The sequence below is a fragment of the Erithacus rubecula genome (genome assembly GCF_903797595.1).
Source record: "Erithacus rubecula genome assembly, chromosome: 19".
Taxonomy (NCBI): Eukaryota; Metazoa; Chordata; class Aves; order Passeriformes; family Muscicapidae; genus Erithacus; species Erithacus rubecula.
In genome coordinates, this window is record NC_136671.1 from 7,109,264 (window position 1) to 7,130,396 (window position 21,133).

General features: G+C 40.8%; 1 protein-coding gene across 17 annotated transcripts in view; it reads right to left on the bottom strand.

Moving 5' to 3' along the window:
- FBRSL1 (fibrosin like 1) overlaps positions 1-21,133 on the bottom strand; it is a 491,903-nt gene that overhangs the window by 158,657 nt on the left and 312,113 nt on the right. For all 17 annotated transcript variants that reach the window (XM_079322881.1, XM_079322897.1, XM_079322886.1 and 14 more), the window contains one exon: positions 9,855-9,884. In XM_079322881.1, the coding sequence (XP_079179007.1) occupies positions 9,855-9,884 (30 nt within the window). The remainder of the gene's footprint in view (positions 1-9,854; positions 9,885-21,133) is intronic.

A 21,133-nucleotide genomic window follows, 5' to 3' on the forward strand; every position in this document is an offset into this window, starting at 1 on the left:
TACCAAAGGTTACTCTGTGCTTTTATCCATGCATGATACCTTAATTGAGTTTATATATGAATGGGATCCCCTTCAATTTTAGGCTAATGTTCTTTTATATTTATAATATTCAGGATAGCGACACATGCTTGATTACCTTTAAAACACTTATCATGATTCCATTTAAAAATAAATGAAACCCATTTAAAAGTGACTTGTCCCCATCTTCTAGTATTTATGGACAAGGACATATGGGGCTGATTTCCCTCATTATTAAGAAGCACGTCTGAGGCTTAAATCATTTAAATTATTCATTGACAGCGATTGGGCTACTCATACAAACTCCTACTCACATAAGGAGTCCCACTGATAGAGCAGTCAAGTGGATGAAGATGGCTGAACAGATTTTGGGATGCATGGAGCATTCACAGACACTGCTGACTTTGATTAGGGTGAGGAGCACTTTTGAAAATGGGGCCCCACCTTCACTAATTAATACAATTTAGCTGAGACTTTCAACATGGTTGTTCTTAATAACTTTTTCTTCACAGGTCACCATGACTGAGGTCCTGAGGGGAGATCAGCAGCAGCTGGAGGAACAGGAGTGACTCTGCATCAATTACCTCAACAAAACCCCAGCCTATAACCAGACATTTCTAGGGCACTGGGGTTTTCCTTTTCTGGTCCTGAGAGCAGCCAGACACAAGGTGGACATATCTACCCAACCTGGGCTATGAAAGATTTCATGAAGCCAATTCTAAGCAAATAAAGAAAATAATCTTCAAGCAGCAGAAAATGCCCATCTCTACTGTGAATTTTCCTTTTCCTGCAATACTGAAATTGGAGACAGGAGATGGATAAATCAACTGCATTGCTGAGCTTGGACTGTAACAGTCCAAATAACAAAGGCTGTAAGCATTTAAAATTCTGCTATAAAGTGACTTTCCAGCCTATCACAGACTACTGTGCTCTCTGACCACCTCTGCACTGGAAGACCTTGAGCTAACTGTTAGCATGTTTCCAATCAGTGGAGTCAGTGAGAGAAAAGGAATAATCCTTCATGGGGAAAAAAAGCTATTGTTATTCTTTGCAATGTTTTATTTTTAATTAAAATGACATGTTTCTTGCTCTTCTCAGAATGAGCCAAAGGAACATTCGCAGTCATCTTCAGGTCACATTATACTGCACATATTGCAGCTCATTTCACAGCTATGTGGATAAATTACTATTTTTTGGGACAACTAAATCATTATCAAGGTAAAAGCAGACAGTGAGCATCACCATCACCTAGAGGTTACAATATATTTTAGGAAAACATGGTGTAGCTCTTGGAAGAGGACACTTCCAATATTTCAGCCATTTCTCTCTGCCCTGCCCAGCCCCAACTCTGAGCCCCAGCATATCCTGGACTTTGTTCCTACATGTGATCCTGACGGTAAAGATTTTGTTTTGTTTCTGTTTCCCCTAAGAAAGGCAAAAAAGGTTAGTAAGTCTTTAAACTCTGAGTTCTTATGGCTGTTAATATTTCACATTGCCAGCAGGGAAAGGAATTAAAACTGCCAGTAGCTATCCAGATAGATTTAAAAATCCCCTTCCCTCCCCCTTCTCTCTGCCTCCCTCAGCTTCAGAGGATATTTTCCCCGCAAATTGGTTTTAAATTAAGGAAGGTGATGAAGGCAATGTGCCGTCTCAGCATTTTCCCAGGTGCACTTAATCTAATTTCATTAAGGAGATCAGGACAGATGATCGCTACAGTTGAAACATTAAGTCTGTCCATTTTTGTATAAAAAAACCATTAAGTCTGTCAAAGTGTCGGCGGGTGGGCTGTTTATTATTGGAGATGAAGGCATGCTTTGCTTCCCCAATAAACTGTCAGGAGTAGTAAACCACAAATTAAGTCAGCTGCTGCCAAAGATTTAGGCAAAGATCTCCAACTAATTTTGACACAGGTGTGGCAAAGGCCAAGGAAAGGCTTGGAAACCTTGGAAACTGAGCCTGTTACTTTTGTTTGAGATATTTCAATCTGACCATTGAAGAGTGGAAGAATGGGAATCAGTGGCTATGATCAAGACATGCTGATGCTTCTGACACTCCAGACACAGAGTTGATGGGAGCTGTGCTGCACCATGTGCCCCAGAGCACAACCTGCAGAGTTCACCTTAAGCAGACAAGAACTCATAAAAGCTTCATTCAAGCCACTGCTCTGTTTTGAACTTATGCACAGCTCTGACTGAAATGTAGAATCACATTCCTCAGACAGTCATACAGATATCAAATAAAATCAGAGGAAACTCATCAAAATGCAGAAACTTTGGAAGACCAAGAGCCAGAACAAGAATCAGGGGAAGCTTTCAGATACTACAAAACCAAATGTGAGCCATTTGCTAAGGAGAATATTTTCCTTCTCAGGAAAAATGCAGCTGGGTAGAACTCGGTATTAAAGATCATTAGGAAACATTAAAAAGTATGAAGTGTTAACTGGAATTACACAACCTTTACAGTACACACAGAGAAACTAATAATGACTAATATGGAACCAGAAGTGACATTCTAACTTGAATTTTGTGATGAGGGAAAATTCTCATTTTGCAGACAATGTGCTTTGAGCATCAAGGGTGGGCAGAGCAGAGGAAGGTTCATTTTCCTACCCCAGGTGCAGGCAGGGCAGGAACAGAGCCCACATGAGCTGTATCCTTTGGTCCTGCCCAGGGGATAAAGTGCTGCACACTGTGCCCTTCTGTGTTACTAACCTGGCAAATGATTTTGGAATACAGGAATGAAAAACTCTGGCAGCCAAATAAGGGCCTGCAATTGTGGCTATTGGAGCATGTATCCTCCAGAATTCTCATCTCCTTGGCATCCTTACGGTTAATTATACCATTCAATTTAATTAATTGAATTGCCTAACTCAATTGCCAATTCCTATCACCTGCCTACTCTGTTATGTTCTATCTGATCACCTTCCAAGGAGTTACTGCCATTGCACAGGTAGCCCTTTGGAGCTCAGACTACCTTATTTCTTGATGTGGGCAGACAGCTGCACACAACTGCTCTCTTCTCTGTTGCCTCACATCTTAAAAGTTTCTTCACAAGGTCTTTGGTAAGATAAGAAAATGCTCCTGGATGGGGAACTGAACAGGGAGAGGTTAAACACTGGAGAAAGCAGAGAGCCAGGGACATGCTGACTGCCAGCACCAGAACTGGTATTATCCTGTTGTGCCCAAGAGCTCTCCGTAAGATCTCTTCAAGCCTTTTATGTGAGTTAATGATGGATTTTTTTTTTCAGCAAACTAGAAGGCTCTTCTCATTGTTTGCTCTGAAAACCCTTTTCTACATTTTCAAGAATGAATATGGACAACACAGCCTGTGATGACTCAGCTTGTTATATACAGACTAATGTACTTAAAATTTAGGCTTTTGTCTGGATAAGAGAAAAAACACAATCTCAGTAGGAGGGGAGCACATTGGTGCTGAAACTTTGACTCTCATTTTTTTAACTGCATTCTTGCTTTATTTAAATACAAAGGTCAAGAAGGGCTATTATTACTAATAATATTTACCAGAGCTGTAGTGGAGAAGCACAACTTGGAAGGCTCTTCTCCCTCTGGAAGGACTTGCAGGGCTTAACTCAACTGCCCCATGTCTCAGTGGGAACCTTTGTGTCTGCTGCACACACATGGTGGGTGGAATGATGGAAGCTCAGGGCATGCCAAGTCTCTCCCCCATCTGGCATTTCCCAAAGAGCAACTGACTGAACTGGGTATGCAGTAGGCTTAGAGGATGCTATTTTTCTGCTAAATCTATTCATGGAGAACGATGAAATAAAACAAATTCACTGAGTGGTGAATTTCTGTCTTCCTGTACTGGCAACAACATTACATTTGCCTGTTTATAGCACCCAAATCTTTCAAGGGCTACAAGGTTATTTTAAATTCAATATTTTGATATTGTTTAAAAAGCAGATCTGTTTTTAATAACAACATGCAGATTGTCTGTAAAACAGAGGCTTTCTTCCATTAGGAGAACTAAGTCTTTACCCAGTTATTACTACATGGGAGAGAGCTTTCACCCTCATTTTCACTCTGTACTACTGGCTTTTCTGTCTGTAAGAAATAAACCTTAGCAGAAGCACTGATTCTGTGCATGTATGTGCATGCACATGCATATATGCAATAGTACTGCATGATGCTAAGCCTGCAGCAGAGCCCAGCCACACACTTCCACAAGAACATTCAGCACTGCTGTCCATAAACCAGAGCATCCTATGGTTAAAAACCACTTCAGTTCTGTCTGAGAACCCAGCTGGGAAGTAACTGGCAAATGGAGATTTCTCATTATTAGCCACAGCTGAGAACTGTCACAGACTGAAGTGTAATGCTAACAGAAGTGCAAATACTGCCATGTGAAAGCCCTCGGTTCAATTCCATGTTTGATCCTTCCCTTCTGCTGCAACCAGTATGAATCTCAATTTCTGGAAAAGTACCAAGTTTAATTTCTCAGAGAAAAGGACAACCAAATGATGGACAAAACCAGACCTTGGTCTGGGTAGGCTTTAAAAATAGCAAGTAACAGATTACCTGAAGTGGGAACTAAACTTCCAGCCTCACAAAAACAAATCAGATGGAACCCCCTTTTTCCATTGCCAGATAAAATGTAATGAACACAGGAAGAGAAGCCTCCAGAAACAGTGCTGGGGGAGGGGCTTTTCTTACTGCTGGGTAATCTTGTACACAGACACACACACAGAGTGACCATTCCTGCTAGAGCAACTCCTGGACCTCTCTTCATTATTGCATCCCTTTCTCCTGCTGCCTGAACTAAGATTTTTTTTCTGTGGGCTTGTGGATACCCTTTCAGCACAGCTGAAACAACAGTGATAATTTCATTCCTGAGATCTTCCTTACAGTTTATTCTTCTCATTGCTTCTACTCTTATCACCTCCATCTCTCACTCAAGCCCACAGTTCTCAGCACTCTCTTTGACTCACAATATTCCTGACATCAAAATATTCAACCTATGTTTTAAGTTCTGTATATTCTTGTTCTCTGTAACATGATGAGCATCCTCTGTTTATCAACACAACTACATTCTTGGTCAAGATACTTCCCCCTTCATTTACAATTTTGTCTTTCCTTTGGTGACAGCAGATGTAACTGTGTCCTTGTGCCAAGGAAAAGTTCCTGCAAGATCATTTTCCTAGTCTGTGGCTTTGCTTCCTACACAGCTTTTCACTTCCTGAATGGCAAACTATCACTCTTGGTGTTTTGACTCTTTCACAGCTTACCTCTTCTTCCCAACACTGACATTCAGCATTGCTGTAAACTTTCATCTCTCACTGGTCTGATTCAATCACACCCTCATTAAACTTTCAAATAAGCAACTACTCACTACTTACCACTGTGCCTTTTGCTACAGAGGAAAACTTCCCATTCACAGCCATAAAGTTACCTGACTTTCCCTCTCAAATGCCTCCAAAAACCTTCATACCTACAAATACCCCCTTCAGATTAATACCTATGAAATCAAAGCTGGACAACAATGAGGCTGCTGGCATACTGAAACAGTGCTCTTGACGTGTCCCCACACTCACCTGGGTCCCTTCTCTCTCATCTCCTCCTTAAGCCATGAGCTGTTCTGTGTTTTCACAGCAGGTAGCAGGATGGGAACCCAGCCTCAGGTGGAGGGATCACAGCACCACTGTGCTGCTCATCTCCATCTATCACAGGCTAAGCTGCACCTGCTCTCATGCTGCTGCCGACTCCCAGGCACCTACTGGAACACTGGGATTAGCAAACTACAGCCTGGCAAGGCTGATTCACACTGCCACAAGCACAGCCTGAGGAACTCACTGGGCTGCAGCAGAAAGTCATGAGAAAAAAAGGACTTCAAAACTTTTTGTCTCCACCTTGGATTTAAGTTTACCTGTCTCAGAGGTTGCTTGCTATAGCTAAAACATAAAGCTACAGAACAAATATACAGTAAATACTGACTGGACATAGAAACACAGTTCCATTTTTTGCACATCTCACTTAGGACCACATTAAATGAAGAATGCTTGATATGTAACCCCTGATTTGGAGAGCTCACTCCCATGGCGGGGCCATGTAATTAAGCTGACAACCCCCAATTTCACACAGAGCAGACAGAAGTCCAAGACTGAAAGAACATGAACACTGAATTACTTTTAAAGAAAGAAACAGGCACTTTTTAAAATGCAATCTTGAACACTGTTATTAAAAAAATGAGAGCAACATTTTGGAGTAACAAGCAGAGATTACTCATTCCCTTGTTTTACACAAGTTGACTTTTGGCTTTCTGCAGAACACCATTTAACAGAGCACATTACCAAGCTGCTAGCCACTTTTCACAGTGATGCTAAAGCAGGTAAGAGACAATAAGTGGAACTGTTGATGGTTTATATTACTCTATTATGTTAATGTTCACTAAAGTATGCCATAAGCTCTCTCATTACATGTGTATAAACCAATTCTCTGTGGTGTTATTCCTGTGCTAAATGCTATAACTACATAAATCTTGAATTAATGGAGACTTTATAGTTCCTGAAAATGAAGGGTAATTGCTATCTGTTAATGCTGTTGTTGCTATTAAAGGAAGTATATATTTTCAGTAACAATGTTTATGGACCGTGAGTTTCACATCTCAGCTACTGCACAGAGAAGAGACAGTGTAATGCAAGTATCAGACTGACTCCCTTTCTCTCCCTCCTCCCCCTCAAAAAGCACAGTATCATTTCCACAGCTTCAGCAAGCAATACTGCAATGCTCCTCACAGCTGCAGAACCCAAACCAATGCCCTTCACTGAACATTCAGTAAAGAAAACAGGATTTGCATTTCCATCTCTGGGAACGGATGATTTGCTAAGTTTCTCGCTTGGTTAAATGGCTGGACAGCTCACTTTATTAGTTTGGGTATCTCAAACAGTTCTGTGAGAAGCACATGGTGACAGAATGATAGGTGTGAGAAAGTATCATCCCACTTACTTCCTCTGAGATTTCAGCAGTGATGCAGAAGTGAAAGGCTATACTTGGCCAGAGACAGTTCTCAGAAAGTAGATGGGATTGACAAGTCCCCAGCCTTGAGCTCCTCTTCTCTGATTATTAAAAACAGCAGTGCAATGTTTGGAAACACTCACAATCTGCTGTGAAACTGTACCTTGTACTAAAGTAATGGCTTCTCTTTCTGATACACTGTACATGTGACTGACTATGCTCAATTGCTTTTCTCCCCTGGAGCCCTGCACAAGGAAAAAAACCAAACCATCAGGAGTGTGTTTATATTTTACAATGCAGCGAGGCTAAAACCTTAACTTTAACATCTATGTTTGAAAACATTAAGAGCTCAATAGCCCATACACCTATGAACTAAATAAATAGTGCATAATTACTAGCATTGTACAAAGAGAGAAGTAGGAGGTGGAAAATTTCAGTTTTGCTTCTAGCTCAGTTGCTGACTCAGTTTGTGCTTGTACATGAACTTTTTTTGTCTGCTTTCCTCGTGAGTTTTATGCAGGCAGTACTGACCTGCTGTTTATGACTAACAAAAAATGTTATGCAAATCAAAAGTACATTAGTAATTCCTGCCCTGCCCTTCCTTAGTGCCAGCATGTGTAGGAGTAGCTCAAGAAAGCTGGTTCTTGCTGACCAGGCAGCAGAGCAGCATTGCTCTGTAGCAGTGGGGAAAGAAGCTGACCCATCACGTAATCTAGAAGGCTGGTGCTGGGCTAGGCACTGTGCTGAATACTCCATCTGCCTGCAATAGCCTGGCAGCATTAGCAGGAGATATGTTTTGCCATCACAGGGAGGAGGAAGATGAGTGTAGTCCCTCAGGACAGTCACACTAAAATTTTTATATCTCTTTGTTGCATCAGTCAGGTTAAGTTTTAGACAAACACTGCATAAGTTTCCAGGGGAGTGTAGTATGTCAGGTATCAGAGCGAGTCAGGCTGCCCCTGTGTTCTCCAACTGAAAGGAAATATTGCTCTTACATTATCCCCAAGAAAGATTTGAAGCATCCACACTTCAACCCTGGTGAGTTTACATGCATATGTCCTCATCTTTGCTGACAAAAAGCAACCCCACTTAATTCCAGAGACCTATTTAATAGGACTGTGTCATGTTTCACATCTTTGCAGATCAGGCAAGATATAGAAAGATGATGATCTTGTGCTGCTCTCTGTATGAAGAAATGTTATTATTAAGGCAGAGTCACCTTAAGGAGAAGGTAGCTGGGAAATAGGTGAACCTAGAAGGTCAAATTACAGTTACAGAAATGTAAAGAAATGTCATATTAATGGTAAGGATCACTATAATAGCCTTTCATTTGCTGTAAAGGACAGCACGTTACCAGCCAAACACAATGCAGCTTCCTCTGAAGGTAACCTCAGATCCCACATTCTGAAAGCTAATCAATGTTGTTCAGATTTCAATTTCTTCTCTACAAGGTGAAGTCAAACCTAATCTAACAAACGTCAGTCTCAGATGTAATGCCGCTAGCTGGGTCTACCAGTGTAATTTAGATAATCATTAATAGCATAGCTGTATAATAAAACTACATGTCACTTACAACTTCATCTGAGGTTTGACTGGCAGATCTTTAAACAGTTTTCTAAGTGATTGCTTTTACTTCCTTTGATTGGGCAGTCTGAGAAACGTTTTAACCCTACGGTATCTAAGCTTTTAGGGAACAATATTTCACCCTCACCACCCCTGCTGTCAGCTCTGCTGCTGTGTAACCTTGTAAGAAACAGAACATGGGAAGAGGGTGGTCTCAGGGAGGGGACTTTATACATATATAGTACATATTTGAAATAATATAAAATAAAATATGTACAGTTTCCTTCATTCAACACACTATTTAAATGTTTCTCTTCAATCAAGCCGCCATCTCAAAACAGAGCTTTTGCCATAGTCCAAGAATATTTAGTATCTGATGAGATTTTTAAAAGAAGTTGAAGAAACCCTAATGTTTCTAAAGCTTTAACAATACTAACAAAAAGCAAAAGATTTAACCAGGAGAAGCTTTCAGAGCAGTCTCCTGAACTCATGGTGATCTCTGATGCAGCTGGGTGTGCTGCTGAGGACACACAGGGTTATCTGAAGTCAGCCTTTACTTGTGTAATGCTGATCCAGGAGAAAACTCTGCCACAACTTCCCATCAATGAATGCAAGAGACTGGACAGCCAAAATATAATAAAGGCTTGATGAAGATCTGACCTGAGATTGCCAGGTTTGATCTGCCAGAAGCTGGCAAGGAATACTCAAGTATTTATATATTTGATGTATAAAAGCATGGTGCCACTGGTGCTACACAGTGAGACTTATCTGTTTTCCTTGAAGAGGTGAACAAGAAACCCCCACACACAAACACCCAACTACAACCTTTCAATGACCAACCTCTGTATTCAAAAGAAGGTCAGAAAAATCATTGCTGTGTGATAAATATGCATGCAACATGACAAAATACTCTTTGACAGTTACCACACTGCCTTGGAGGGCAGGTCCCAACTTCTAAACTGATTATAAAATTGACATCTTCAAAGGTTACTATATATAAAATATGGGCTCCTGCCAAGTTATCAGAGGAAACTTCCTCTGAAACAGCACTAACACTGTAACTCAGGTCTCACCAAATGCTCCCATAATAATCAATAAAGACTATTATGTTAACGGGACTTTCCTTCCTGTAAATAGAAGCTAGTGAAGATCACAGAGTAGCTGATCTGACGCTTTTGCATCCAATTGTAGATATTTTAAAATTTGACACGAAGACTGGAGGAAAATGTTATTTTCAAATTCATGCTTATTTTGACTATCAGGGACTTTCCAGGCACATGAAATAAGAAAATTCAGTCTTACCTTATCGTCAATATCGCTCTCGCTGTCACACTGTGGATTAGAGAGAGAAAAAAAAGATTTTGAGAAACGCCTTTATGTATAGGGATCTTTTGCATCATCCTCTTAAATCTTTAGGATAGCTGTTTATGATGTTCACAGTTCAATGAAACACACTTCTGATGTTTGCAGTAATGCCTTTTACACCGCTGGCATAAACCAGACAAAGCCAGATCCTCTCTTACACAAATTTGTGGTGTGCTCTTCTTGGATGGGGGAAAGCAAACTTTAAACAAAAAAGACAATCAATGATGCATTATAACAACCACTGTAACATAAGTACCACAACAAAAAGCATGCCTTTTTATCATCCCAAATTGTGGAATATATAGTAACAGTTTTGCATTGCTTCACCTTGATGAGCACTTTGTCATCTAACAAGGAAACTGTGAAACTGGCAATCAATTTCTAATTTAATGAGTGGTACCAAGAATAGTAATTAAAATACATCATAAATTCTGGTACATTTTTTAGTTTGAATGAGATCACGATCCCAGGAGGAAGTGTTTACTTAAAGAGTTTTGGAGTGCAATCTCTTTCAGGGTCTGAAAATGAAATGCTCTATTTTCACAGCAGAAATTATGGAAAGATAACAAGCACTGAACATTTCAGGACATGCACATCTTGCTGGCTGGAGCTCAGAAAGATTTACAATTGGGAGCAGCAGTAAATTTCTTGGTGTCTGTTATGCTGACAGAAGTGGTCAGTGTGTTCTTGGTGCTCAATGAGAATTTCCTCCTTCAGCCAACTGCTGATGGGGATGGCCCTGTGGGTTTCTGTAACTAACAGCACCTTATAGAGTTCACTGGGTCAACAACAGGGGACTCTGCACGCCAGCAGTGGCAAGCTCCAAATGTGGAAATGGTCCATGAGAATGCACATGCTTTGGTGTCATGAATGTAGAAGAAGAAATAGATCTGTTTGGTCATTTTGTCCAGATTTCCTCCTGGAGAGGGGAAGGAAGATCTTTCCTGTCACATTCTTTTATCCTCAAGTCACGCAGCAGCAATTTCAGCTGTTATGTTCTTACTTTTCTGTTGATTTATGAGGGAATATTTAATCTTTTCTTCTTCTATTTGGCACATGGAATGATTGACCCTAAATACTCAAGGAACCTTTTATTTCTAAATTCTCTAAAACACAGCAAGCACAAAAACAGCCCCAATATATTGGAGGAATCTCCCACAGTGATTCTGCAGTGAAGAGTGCTCAGCTTCCCAACTGACACCTTATTCTCATTTAACTGCAGTGAAAATGCTTTTATGGAATGGTTTATGGAATCTGTTTTTCTATACTCTTGACTAAGCAGAACACTTTTTCTTTCAAAAGGAAACCATTTTACACTGGCCCACATGATCCACAGCATATTTTCCACAGAGAAATCCAGCTGTTTAGTAGGATGTGCACAGATCTAATTGTATGTGTAACCATTCTGGAAAAGAAAGAACCTGAAAAAATGGAAGAATAGGGTACTGCCATGCAGGGGCTAGGAGCTGTGGGTGGGCAAATTCTATGGGAAAAGCCAGTGTTAAGACCAGCAAACTGCACAAAGTCCCAGCCAACTGTTTTATAGCAGGCAAGAACATCAGATGTCTTTAGTAAATACCTTGCCATAAGCCGTTTGTGCCTTTTTTGTGACTTTTATTCTGTCGCTGACCTTTATGAAAATTATTATACAAAACACAGTTTCTGTTTTTTTTTCACAAACCAAAAGTAAAATCAGCCCTGATAAATTGTCATGAGCAGCCATCTGCTGATTTCCCCAAACCCGTGTCACGCAACCGCAAACAATTAGAAGAGTCTGCTCTGGGCTTGGAATGGGAATAATTGCCCATCACACCGACACACACTGGAACAGGTTAGCTGGGCAAAGGCTGCCCCAGTACCTGCTGCACTTGTGCTTGCTCAAGACAGTGATAATTCACACTGACAGAACAACACATTCATCAAAACTCAGGTGGGGGGCGGGGGAAGATGCAGTCACAGCAGTCCACTTTTTATTATTTACATGCTCCTGAGAAACACTGGCTGAGTGGAGGAAAGCCTTTCACCTCCACCCATGGGGAGCTCAAATCAAGCCCTAATGCTACAGGGACTGTGCACTCCCCCAAATTATCAGCATAATGGAGTGGGTCACAAAGACCTTGTTATTTTATCCTTTGAAGCCTGTCTGTGTTAAAGTATCCTAAGTTACCATTTTAATCTTGGTGCTCATTCAATGTGAACACTCGTATTTTAGAGGCAGGATATTCTGATGATGTGATTCATTGTTCAGACTAAAGCATGTTACAGTAGAATGACACCTATTGCAAGAATGGCATAAAAATAAGTTAGCACGCTCAGCCATGGCTTTCTTTAAATTGTATGCTTAGGCAATATCAACACAAATTTTTATTCTAACAGGAGCTTAAAAATTATACACTGCAATAATAAAACTACCAAATAAATCAAACTTTGAAATCCATTGACTAGAAAGCATTCAAATTTATCACTAAGTCTCAGATGTTTTTGCCTATGAGTCCTGGTTTAATAAAACCTCAGTACTGTAAACATTACCAAATTTAGCTTAAAAGTATTTGAGATGTAAACCATTTTTTTGAACTTCAGTAACCATTATTATTCAAATACAAGGTAGTATTGTAGTCTTCTCTGCTTTTGTAACAAAAACTTGTCTTCCTATTTCTTACTGCATTACATTAAAAAAAAAAAAAAAGAAAGGGGAGAGGGTTTTTCTTGTTGAAAACAGATTTGACCTCCAAAATTTGTATACCTATAATGAGAATAAAACCCTCTTACATATGGTTTACATTACTAAAAGGTGCAGAATTGCTTTATTTAGATGCCTAATTTTGCTTTGTACCAATATGCAACTTTGTCTCATGTAGCTAAGTGAAAGTTGCAAAAAAGCCAGTGAACCATCAAATCCACATGCTAGATTTTATAAACAGACATATGAATGAAGCAAACATCTGCTCTCTGAGGATACATTTTTCCCAATTCAGGATCTGTAAAGACTTCATAATTAATTGCTTTTAAAATGGAAAAGACAGCAAAGTATTTTGTTTCGTTTTAGCTAACATCTCCCTTACTTTAATCAGGATTGCATCAGTCTTGAAAGTGCAGAAGGCAGCAGGGTTGTGGATGCAGATCCACATGTGAATGTGTGGACAGAGCTTTCAGTGAAGCTGTGACTGCAGGATGAATGGTCTAAAAACTGCACTTGTTGCCTAATTTCTTGTTTGCCTTGTGAAAGCGAGTTCCCTCTGCACCCATGTAGGATCACTCAAGCACAAGAACTGTCCCTTGCATTGGTTCCTACTTGTTTTTAAACCACCAAAATACTTATCTTAATGCATGTGAGAATGCACCAAACTGGCCTACAGGATGAGAGATCGTGAGGAAGAATTAACACATTGGTATTTATTAAATTTGGATTTTCGCTTAACATACAAGAAAAGAAAAACTTGAGACTCATAGCTACCCACCTATGCTAACCTCCCACCAACTCCTGAAGAAAACACAACCAGCTTTGGTGGAAAAGGCCCCAAGCTTCAGAATTCCCACAGATTTCCTTTGTGTTATGTAAAAAGAACAGGCTCCCACACTCGCACCGAGAAACAGGAACCCAGAGGCTGCTGAACGAGCAAGAGCACAGAAAAAAACAACTCCAGCAAAACCAAACGGGGCCAGACAGAGCAGCAAAAAGCAGAAGCACTGCTGAGCCCTCTCCCTTCCCTGGGCCGGGTGTGCTGTTGAAATCCCCCAGTTTCGAAGGGCTGGTTCAGTTTTTGTGGGAACAGCCTTCGGCCTCCTCAGGCCCGCTCTGCTCCTGCTTCCTCAGCACAGACACTGGGGAAGGGACACGGCATCCCTGGGATGGTGAAACCAATAATGGGGTCACAGGAGGAACTCTGGCTCAACGAGGAGCATTTTCCGTGTCTTAAAAGCCAATTTATCCCGTGTGAGGAGGAGGAGGCCACGCCGAGCCCTGCGAAGGCTGAGGCGCCACCCGGCCAGGCTCACCTCCCACGCTGCTGTTGTTGAGGGACAAAAGCCCTTGTCAAAACAAAAAAAAAAGTTAAAGAAAATGTGGAGAATGGCAACTGTTGAAAGCAATGGGGGCTCATTGAAAGACAAAAGCTTCAATTACCTGGATTTTTCTAAAGGCCTGTTAACACTCCTGGTCTATAAGCAGGACTGTAAACAGCCATTGTACCGGGTTCATAAAGGCTCCTAAAGGGATTATTCACTGGGCTGTGCCAATTGCCTCTCAATTCCACCAAGAATGTTTGCAAAGTCGACCCCTAATTGTGCAGCTTTTTTGGAAACGATTTCTTGCAGTGACAGATTCCAGTTGGAAGGAAGACTCCCATGAGGGAGATTCAGCAGGAACAACACAAAACTCAGGAATCACAGACAGAGCATCCATGAGTGTAGACTGGGCCTTGTAGTTTCTCATTTTTTTGATGCCTGGGCTGAAATCTCTCTTTTCAAGACCCCACTCCATCATGGCTTTCTCACCAGGCAAGGAGCTGTGATGTATTCCATCACCTGCTCCTACAAACCACCTCCAGAGGGGACGAAGATGCACTAATGGCTACTGTGAAATAGGCAACAGAATATTTGGCAAAGGACATTCTCTTATCATTAGACTGGCATTGAGCTCCTTATATTAAAACTGTACCACAATTCTTTTTGTTTTCTGGTGAGTTTGGGAATCGGGAGAATGTACTTTGACTCTTTTCTTAACCCCAATGCTTTAACTACTACATCTTCCAACTTTTCTTCACATAATGAAAACACTACAACGATTAATTGATGTTGCATAGTCATGTAAACTGTCTCACACCAGGAATAAGAGCTTCAAGAAATGAAAACAAAACCAACCCAGTCTCTTGACTGCAACAAGACTGGCAATACCTGGATGTTACATCACGATGGGTGCAGAGAAATATGATTATTTCAAATGGAGCCACTTCCTCCAAGCTTTTGAGAAGTCACCTCAGCTAATCCACACAAACATGGTTATCTCCTACTTCATCCAAACCCAGTGGTTTATGATTTAGGTTGTGCCTACACAGCCACAAGGCTGTGGGTCTGTTGTGCCAGACAAGGGAGTTACAGGTTCCTGCCCAGAGAGCTGAGAGAAAGGCTTGTTTTTTTCCTCTCCACATAAACACTCATACCTATAGATATTATTTATATTATGATTAAGTAGATGATGATAGACATCTAAGCTAGCCATGTGAAGAAACAGATCCCAGCCCGGAGGGACATGTAATTTAAGCAGTCTACCTACAACTAGAACTGTCTGGGGAAGGGCAAGGCTGAGACAAGAAGAGGCAAAAATATTAAATATACTGCCTATAACATTACAATGAAAGCTGGCAGGGTAGAATATGTATGTAGAAAGTTGCACAGATTATATGAGCAGTGTCGACACCTATGCAGCCTGCACACCCACTCCACAGCCATGTTACCAATATCTTACTATTTCCAACCATATTTAGTTACTGAATTCTCTTTTAATAGCAAGGCTTGGGGAAGTACTAAGCTTAAATCCTGGGTTGTTAATGTCTCTTTTAAAGGAAGGAGTAAAATCAAGCCTATTTTTAAGCGCCCTCCCTTGTCCATGCCCTCTGAGATAACTTCCCAGGAGCAGTGGCAGTGCGTATGGATGCATGCTTGTGTGTGCAGGGGAGGGTGTTGTTTCCTATTAAGTCTGGCATCAGATTCATGTCTGCAGGGGCTTGCTTAAGATGATAGGAAGAGAGAGTTTTATCATGAGCCAGACTGACAGAAAAGCTTGCTAATGGGACTTGAGGCATACACAGGAAAGAAAGTGCCAAAACATTAAGCTACCGCCAAGTGTCAGAGGGCCACTGATTTATTGCAGCAATTTTGCCACTGTGTCCTTTATAAGGTCCCACAAGTCCTTCCTCCTGGCAAGAAGCTGTGAGCTGCTGCAGCTCGGGGAGAAGTTTAGATCCAGAGCACAGAAAGTGTCCAAGCGAAAGGCGGGGGCCGGGGGGAGGACGGAAATCGAATGTTGACTTGAACTTGCCCCAGGCAGCAGAGTCCTCTTAGCTCCACTGCCTCCCTGACAGCTTGATGAAATGAGTCAGGGCCTCCCCATGGCTAGACCAGCTCAGGCTTCCAAGTGCCGGGGTAGAGCTGTAAGAAACAGATTGAGCCTCAGGGCAGCAATTTTTTTTTTTTTCCCTTTCTCTCCTCAGCATTTGGCTGGGGGAAGGGGAAGGTTATGAGCACTACAGATGTATAGGCTGAGCCTTTGTCTGCAGAGGGGGAGGGCGAGAGGGAGAGAGAAGAACAGCAAGAGAGTATTAGCTATGGCAGCCAAGAATAGCCCAGAGCACTATAACTAATTTTGAGGGGCAGTGATGCATTGTATGGGCTATGTGCTGTTTGGTCTGAGGGGGCCCCTGTTGTGAAGCAGCAATCAAGAGGACATTTTGTTAAGTGACCAACAGCTGTCATCTGCAAGCCCAGAGTGGGGAAGGAGGGAGCAAGGGGAAGGGAAAAGGGGAAAAAAAATGAAAAAAAAAAAAACAAAAAAAAAAGAGCATTTGTCCCTTGGAGGCAGAGCACATTAATCCACCAATCTGCCACAGCTTTAACTCTAAAGGTGCTTGGTGCCTCCGAAGACTCGAGCTCCACTCCATCAGGCACCTGAAGAGATGGGCACCTCTCACCCTGCTCCAGCCTGCCGGGTGCAGAGAGCTTCTCTACCTCTGTGGGTTGAGAAACCCACGCTAAAAATACTGTTTAAGTCTCTTTTCATTCCATAAAATTGAGTTGATCTGTTGCAGCTTAGGGTCAATCCCTCAAGGACTGTTTTTCCCCCCTTCCCTTTTCCGTAGCACTCATAAATTAATCAGGAAGACCCTGACTAAGTCATTTCATGCTGTACAACATAAAAGAAAGTCCCCTGATGATCCATGCAAGGATCTATTAAAAGCGGGAGGAGGGAGGGAGGAAGGGTTAGGGAAGAGGGAGGAAAGGGGGGGGGGGGGGAAGGAAAAAATCTCAACCTTTTTGATTTTTAGGATAAAAGCTGGAGGACTTTGTTACGAATTCTAGCCAACATCAAAACACCTTAAATAATTCAAAGAACATGTTAAAGGGAAGAAACTGAATGTTGCTCTGATGTTCAGTTGATGCAACGCAGAATATTACCCAAAACAGCACAGCCTGTTAAGGGAGACAGCAGCCTTGAGCATTTCAGTTCTTTAGAAAAATGTCAGAACCTGTAAAAATCATAATTTCCAGCAACTTTTTTTTTTTTTTTTTTTTTTTTTTTTTTGCATGATATAAACTCAGCGAGACTGAAATGTAGGTTTCTGACAAGCTGTTAACAAGACAACTTTAGAAATCTGTCTGGAGCTCTCAGGGAGATGGGCTGCCATTTCACTGCTTCGAAGAAGTTCATGACATGACAAGCAAAAATCAGGGAACAGAGACCTAAAAACCACGGTGTAATTTTCATTTGCTTCTGTCGTGAAAGAATTCAAGCAGAAATATTAGAAGACTGCACAACTAAAAAAGCCAGGAACTGGAAAATCATTACTGTGGTTTGACAAGCACATCTTTTATGCTGAAAATGGTTTCTTTATTATTATACCTATACACAGGAAAGCACTTTGGAGAAAAAGGGATAATCACAAGTTATTCCTTAAGATCTACAAAATAAGATCTACAGCTGCCTACTTTCCAGCCAAGTCTAAAAATGACTTAGTTCAAGGGAGAGAGTGACCAACCTATCTTGAAAAAGCTGTCTAAAGCCATCAGATTTCTCTTAATTTCCCACATTCCTGCTCTTTTCCCCCTTAGGAAAAGTAGAAAATCTTTCCATTGTGCAATCTTTTACTGGAGCCTACACAGGTGAATGTTGCTACCTAAATGCTTAATAAAAACATGCCCATTAAAAATAGAAAAGTCAGCATCCAATGCCATTTACACACCAGAGTTTGGTCCCACACTCAGGAAAGGCCTTCTGACTGGTTTGCCATATTATACCTTCTACTTCAGGCCTTAATATACCAACAGAATGCTTTGCCATAATTTTTGGATGAATCAATGATGCTCTTTCCAGAATCAATCTATTCTACTCAATGGTCAGAAAAAAGTAGATCTATCTATATATCTATCTCTCTATCATCTATCCCCATATAATACACCTCTTTCAATATACAGTCTCTCTCCCTTTCTCTATTTGGACTCACTTTAAGTATTTAATGGTAGGATGATGTAGCTGCCTGGAAGTCAATTTACTGACTGTGATTGACTCATTATATCTATGGTTGCAGAATCTCAGCACCCTTGGGAAAGCTTGGGAAACCCAACATACAATTTTATGCTTAATTTCAGCCCATATTTGCCAAGAAAGAGAGTGATTGGACAATGCAGGAGGTAATTTTCACTTGTACTGTCTATGATTACACCAAAGGGTAATGTGAATTATGGACCACACTTAGCCCAGCATTTGCAGGGATCACACAAATAATGAACTGAAGCTTTTTCACCTCTTTCCTATCTCTCCTTGTTTTCACACATCTCTGGTGCTGCACACACAGCCACACTTGGGTAATTGAAAGAACAGTGCACGCAAAGTTGAATGGTTGACACTGCATTTTGCCAATTTAAAAAATAGAGGAAACTCTGACAAGAAAAGGGATGCAGTCTGCTTCTCTTCTGAAGTGTTCACAAGCTCTTTTCACTCTTCCCTCGCTTGGGCATTGTGTCACCTGTCACTCATTTTCTTTTCATTAGACAGACACTCTTGGAGACATTACAGAAGCTGTATATGGGTTTTCACTAAGGAACCAGAGAAACACCCATTGCTTTCTAATTCTCTTGTTTTAGGCTATGACTAACACTATGTGCTTGCAAGAGACATCTTGCCTTGCTGCCTCCCCTTCACCACGAGCCTCCTGGCTCAGAGTTACCTGCACCCCCTGCCCCAGCTGCTTTGGTCCCTCACGCTCTCCTGGAAGGAGCAGAAACCAAGAAGGGATTTGCAGTGACTCACTGCACAGAGCAAGTCTAATTTTGGTTAATGCAAGGATGCCTAGATGATATGTCCAGCAGAAGAAAATTGGCTTAAAGCCATTATTTATAACAATGAGAGGCTGCTGCTGTTTGGAGAGGGGGTTATAAGCTTTCTGTAAAATTAAGGAGTTCAGGACTTAATATGGATATAGTCAAAAGCCACTTTAACCATAATGATCTGTCTAGCAATTCCCCATTTACTATAAACATCAGTTTTCTTCTATTTGGACTGCAAATCTAGTCCATTACTATGTCATGTCCATGTCATTGTGGAGTCACCAAAAACTATTGGACCAGTAAGAAACAACAGAATTGGTTGAAGTATCCTCCTCTAATGGAAAGCATTCAGTTATTCTCAGCCATGTGACTCCACAGTATGTGACTCTGTTTGGGAACTCCATTTACATACTTATTTAGTAGAGAACATGCATGGCTGTTCTTCCCTCTGTGCAGAACCATTATGAGCTGCAGGAAGCTGTTAGAGAGGATTTCAGCACAGAACTCAGGAGGAAAAGCATTTCCAAATACCTCCCTATCCTGCTTAATGGGAGCCACCCTCTGGAATCAGGGTGATGGATTTCTGGCTATGAAACTTGCTGTGGTTTCTTACAGCTCATTCATGTGAATGTTTATTTTATTTCTTTATGTATATATTTAATAATTTAATTTCCTTATGTATCTATTTAATTTCTTTATGTATATATTTACATATATACATACTTCTTCTCATGCTGCCAACTTCCTTTTCTCCTTACTTTTCCCTTTAAGTCCAAGTGGTGCAGCAACAAAAGAACACACCAGGTTATGCATGAAGACACCCATCTGAGAACCCTAAAGTTCCCCCAAAGGTATATTACAGCTTTTTGTATTCAAATTCAAGCTGAAGGCCCAACAATGTCTACACATGAACATTCAGAAGTAGGGACTAATTTAAAATCAGAGCTGACATGATTCAGGTATGAAGGCAAATCTCTGCTGTGCCTTGTAACCTTAGGCTGGACCTGGCAGGAGGAGTGGCTGAAGCCAGGCTGAATTCAGGTGGTGAAGCTGGGCTGACCAGCTACACACCTGCAAACACACCACTAATGTGGTATATAGAATATTTTAGAGGATCATTTAATTAGGGATTCTGGATGTGGAAAACTACTGTGTTCTCAAAATACATTAATTCAGTGAAGAGAGCTTCAGCTCATTCTTCACTTAGTGAATATATGAAGGTTATGTGAATCAGCTGCTTTGTTTTGTCAAATGCCTTTAGTCACTACAAGTTCCTGTTGCTGTCAGGGACAAGATTAACTACACTTATATATAATTAATGTAATAATTAATGTTATTTAATTCCACTGCTATTTAACTCATAGCAAGGTCTACGTTGTTGTGGGTAAAAAATATTAAGCTTACTATAGCTACCATTAATGTTTGCATTATTGAACATTAAAATTCAAATCTGGTAAAATATTTAGCACAAGAATTGAGACATCTACAGAAGGCCTATTCCTCCAAGGAAACTCAGAGCATGTGCTTACAGATTTTAACCACTGCTTTTAAAATAAACCTTAAGGGATGGCTGCCCCACTCACTAGAGGTGAACTACCCTGAAACAAAGAAATTCACCAAGAGAGAAATAAAATAGATTTTAAATATAAAAAATAAAAACCACCTGTGCACACCCCACACCCCCAATATCCAGGAGTTGTCACTAGCATTAATACAATGTAAATTAGGTCTGCTTTTTTCCTTTCATTCCATTTAGATCTTAAAAATAATAAAGTAGGTAAGTCTTGGAAGTGAAGGACAAGCATCGCCTAGGACATATATTTGGATGTCTTCAATGTAATCTAAGGAATATAGCAGAGACTTCAAGTTAATTTGATAAATAACACAGTTGGTTATTCACTCTAACAGAATAATGCCCCATCAAGGCTAAATATAAAAGCTTCAAGACCTATGCCAATACCTGGAGAATACTCCTTTGGACCACAGAATGACAAACCTTTAAACACTAAGCAATTTTGAAATATATATCCTACTTCAGGTAAAATTGTAAAGGCTTCCCCCACCTTAGTATGTCTGCCTCTCTCTTTCAATGCCCCTAGATACTCATTTGTTTTTGTCAGCTCCCAAAACATCCATGATTGATGGAAATGTAATGATTTACAAACAGAGCCTCTTAC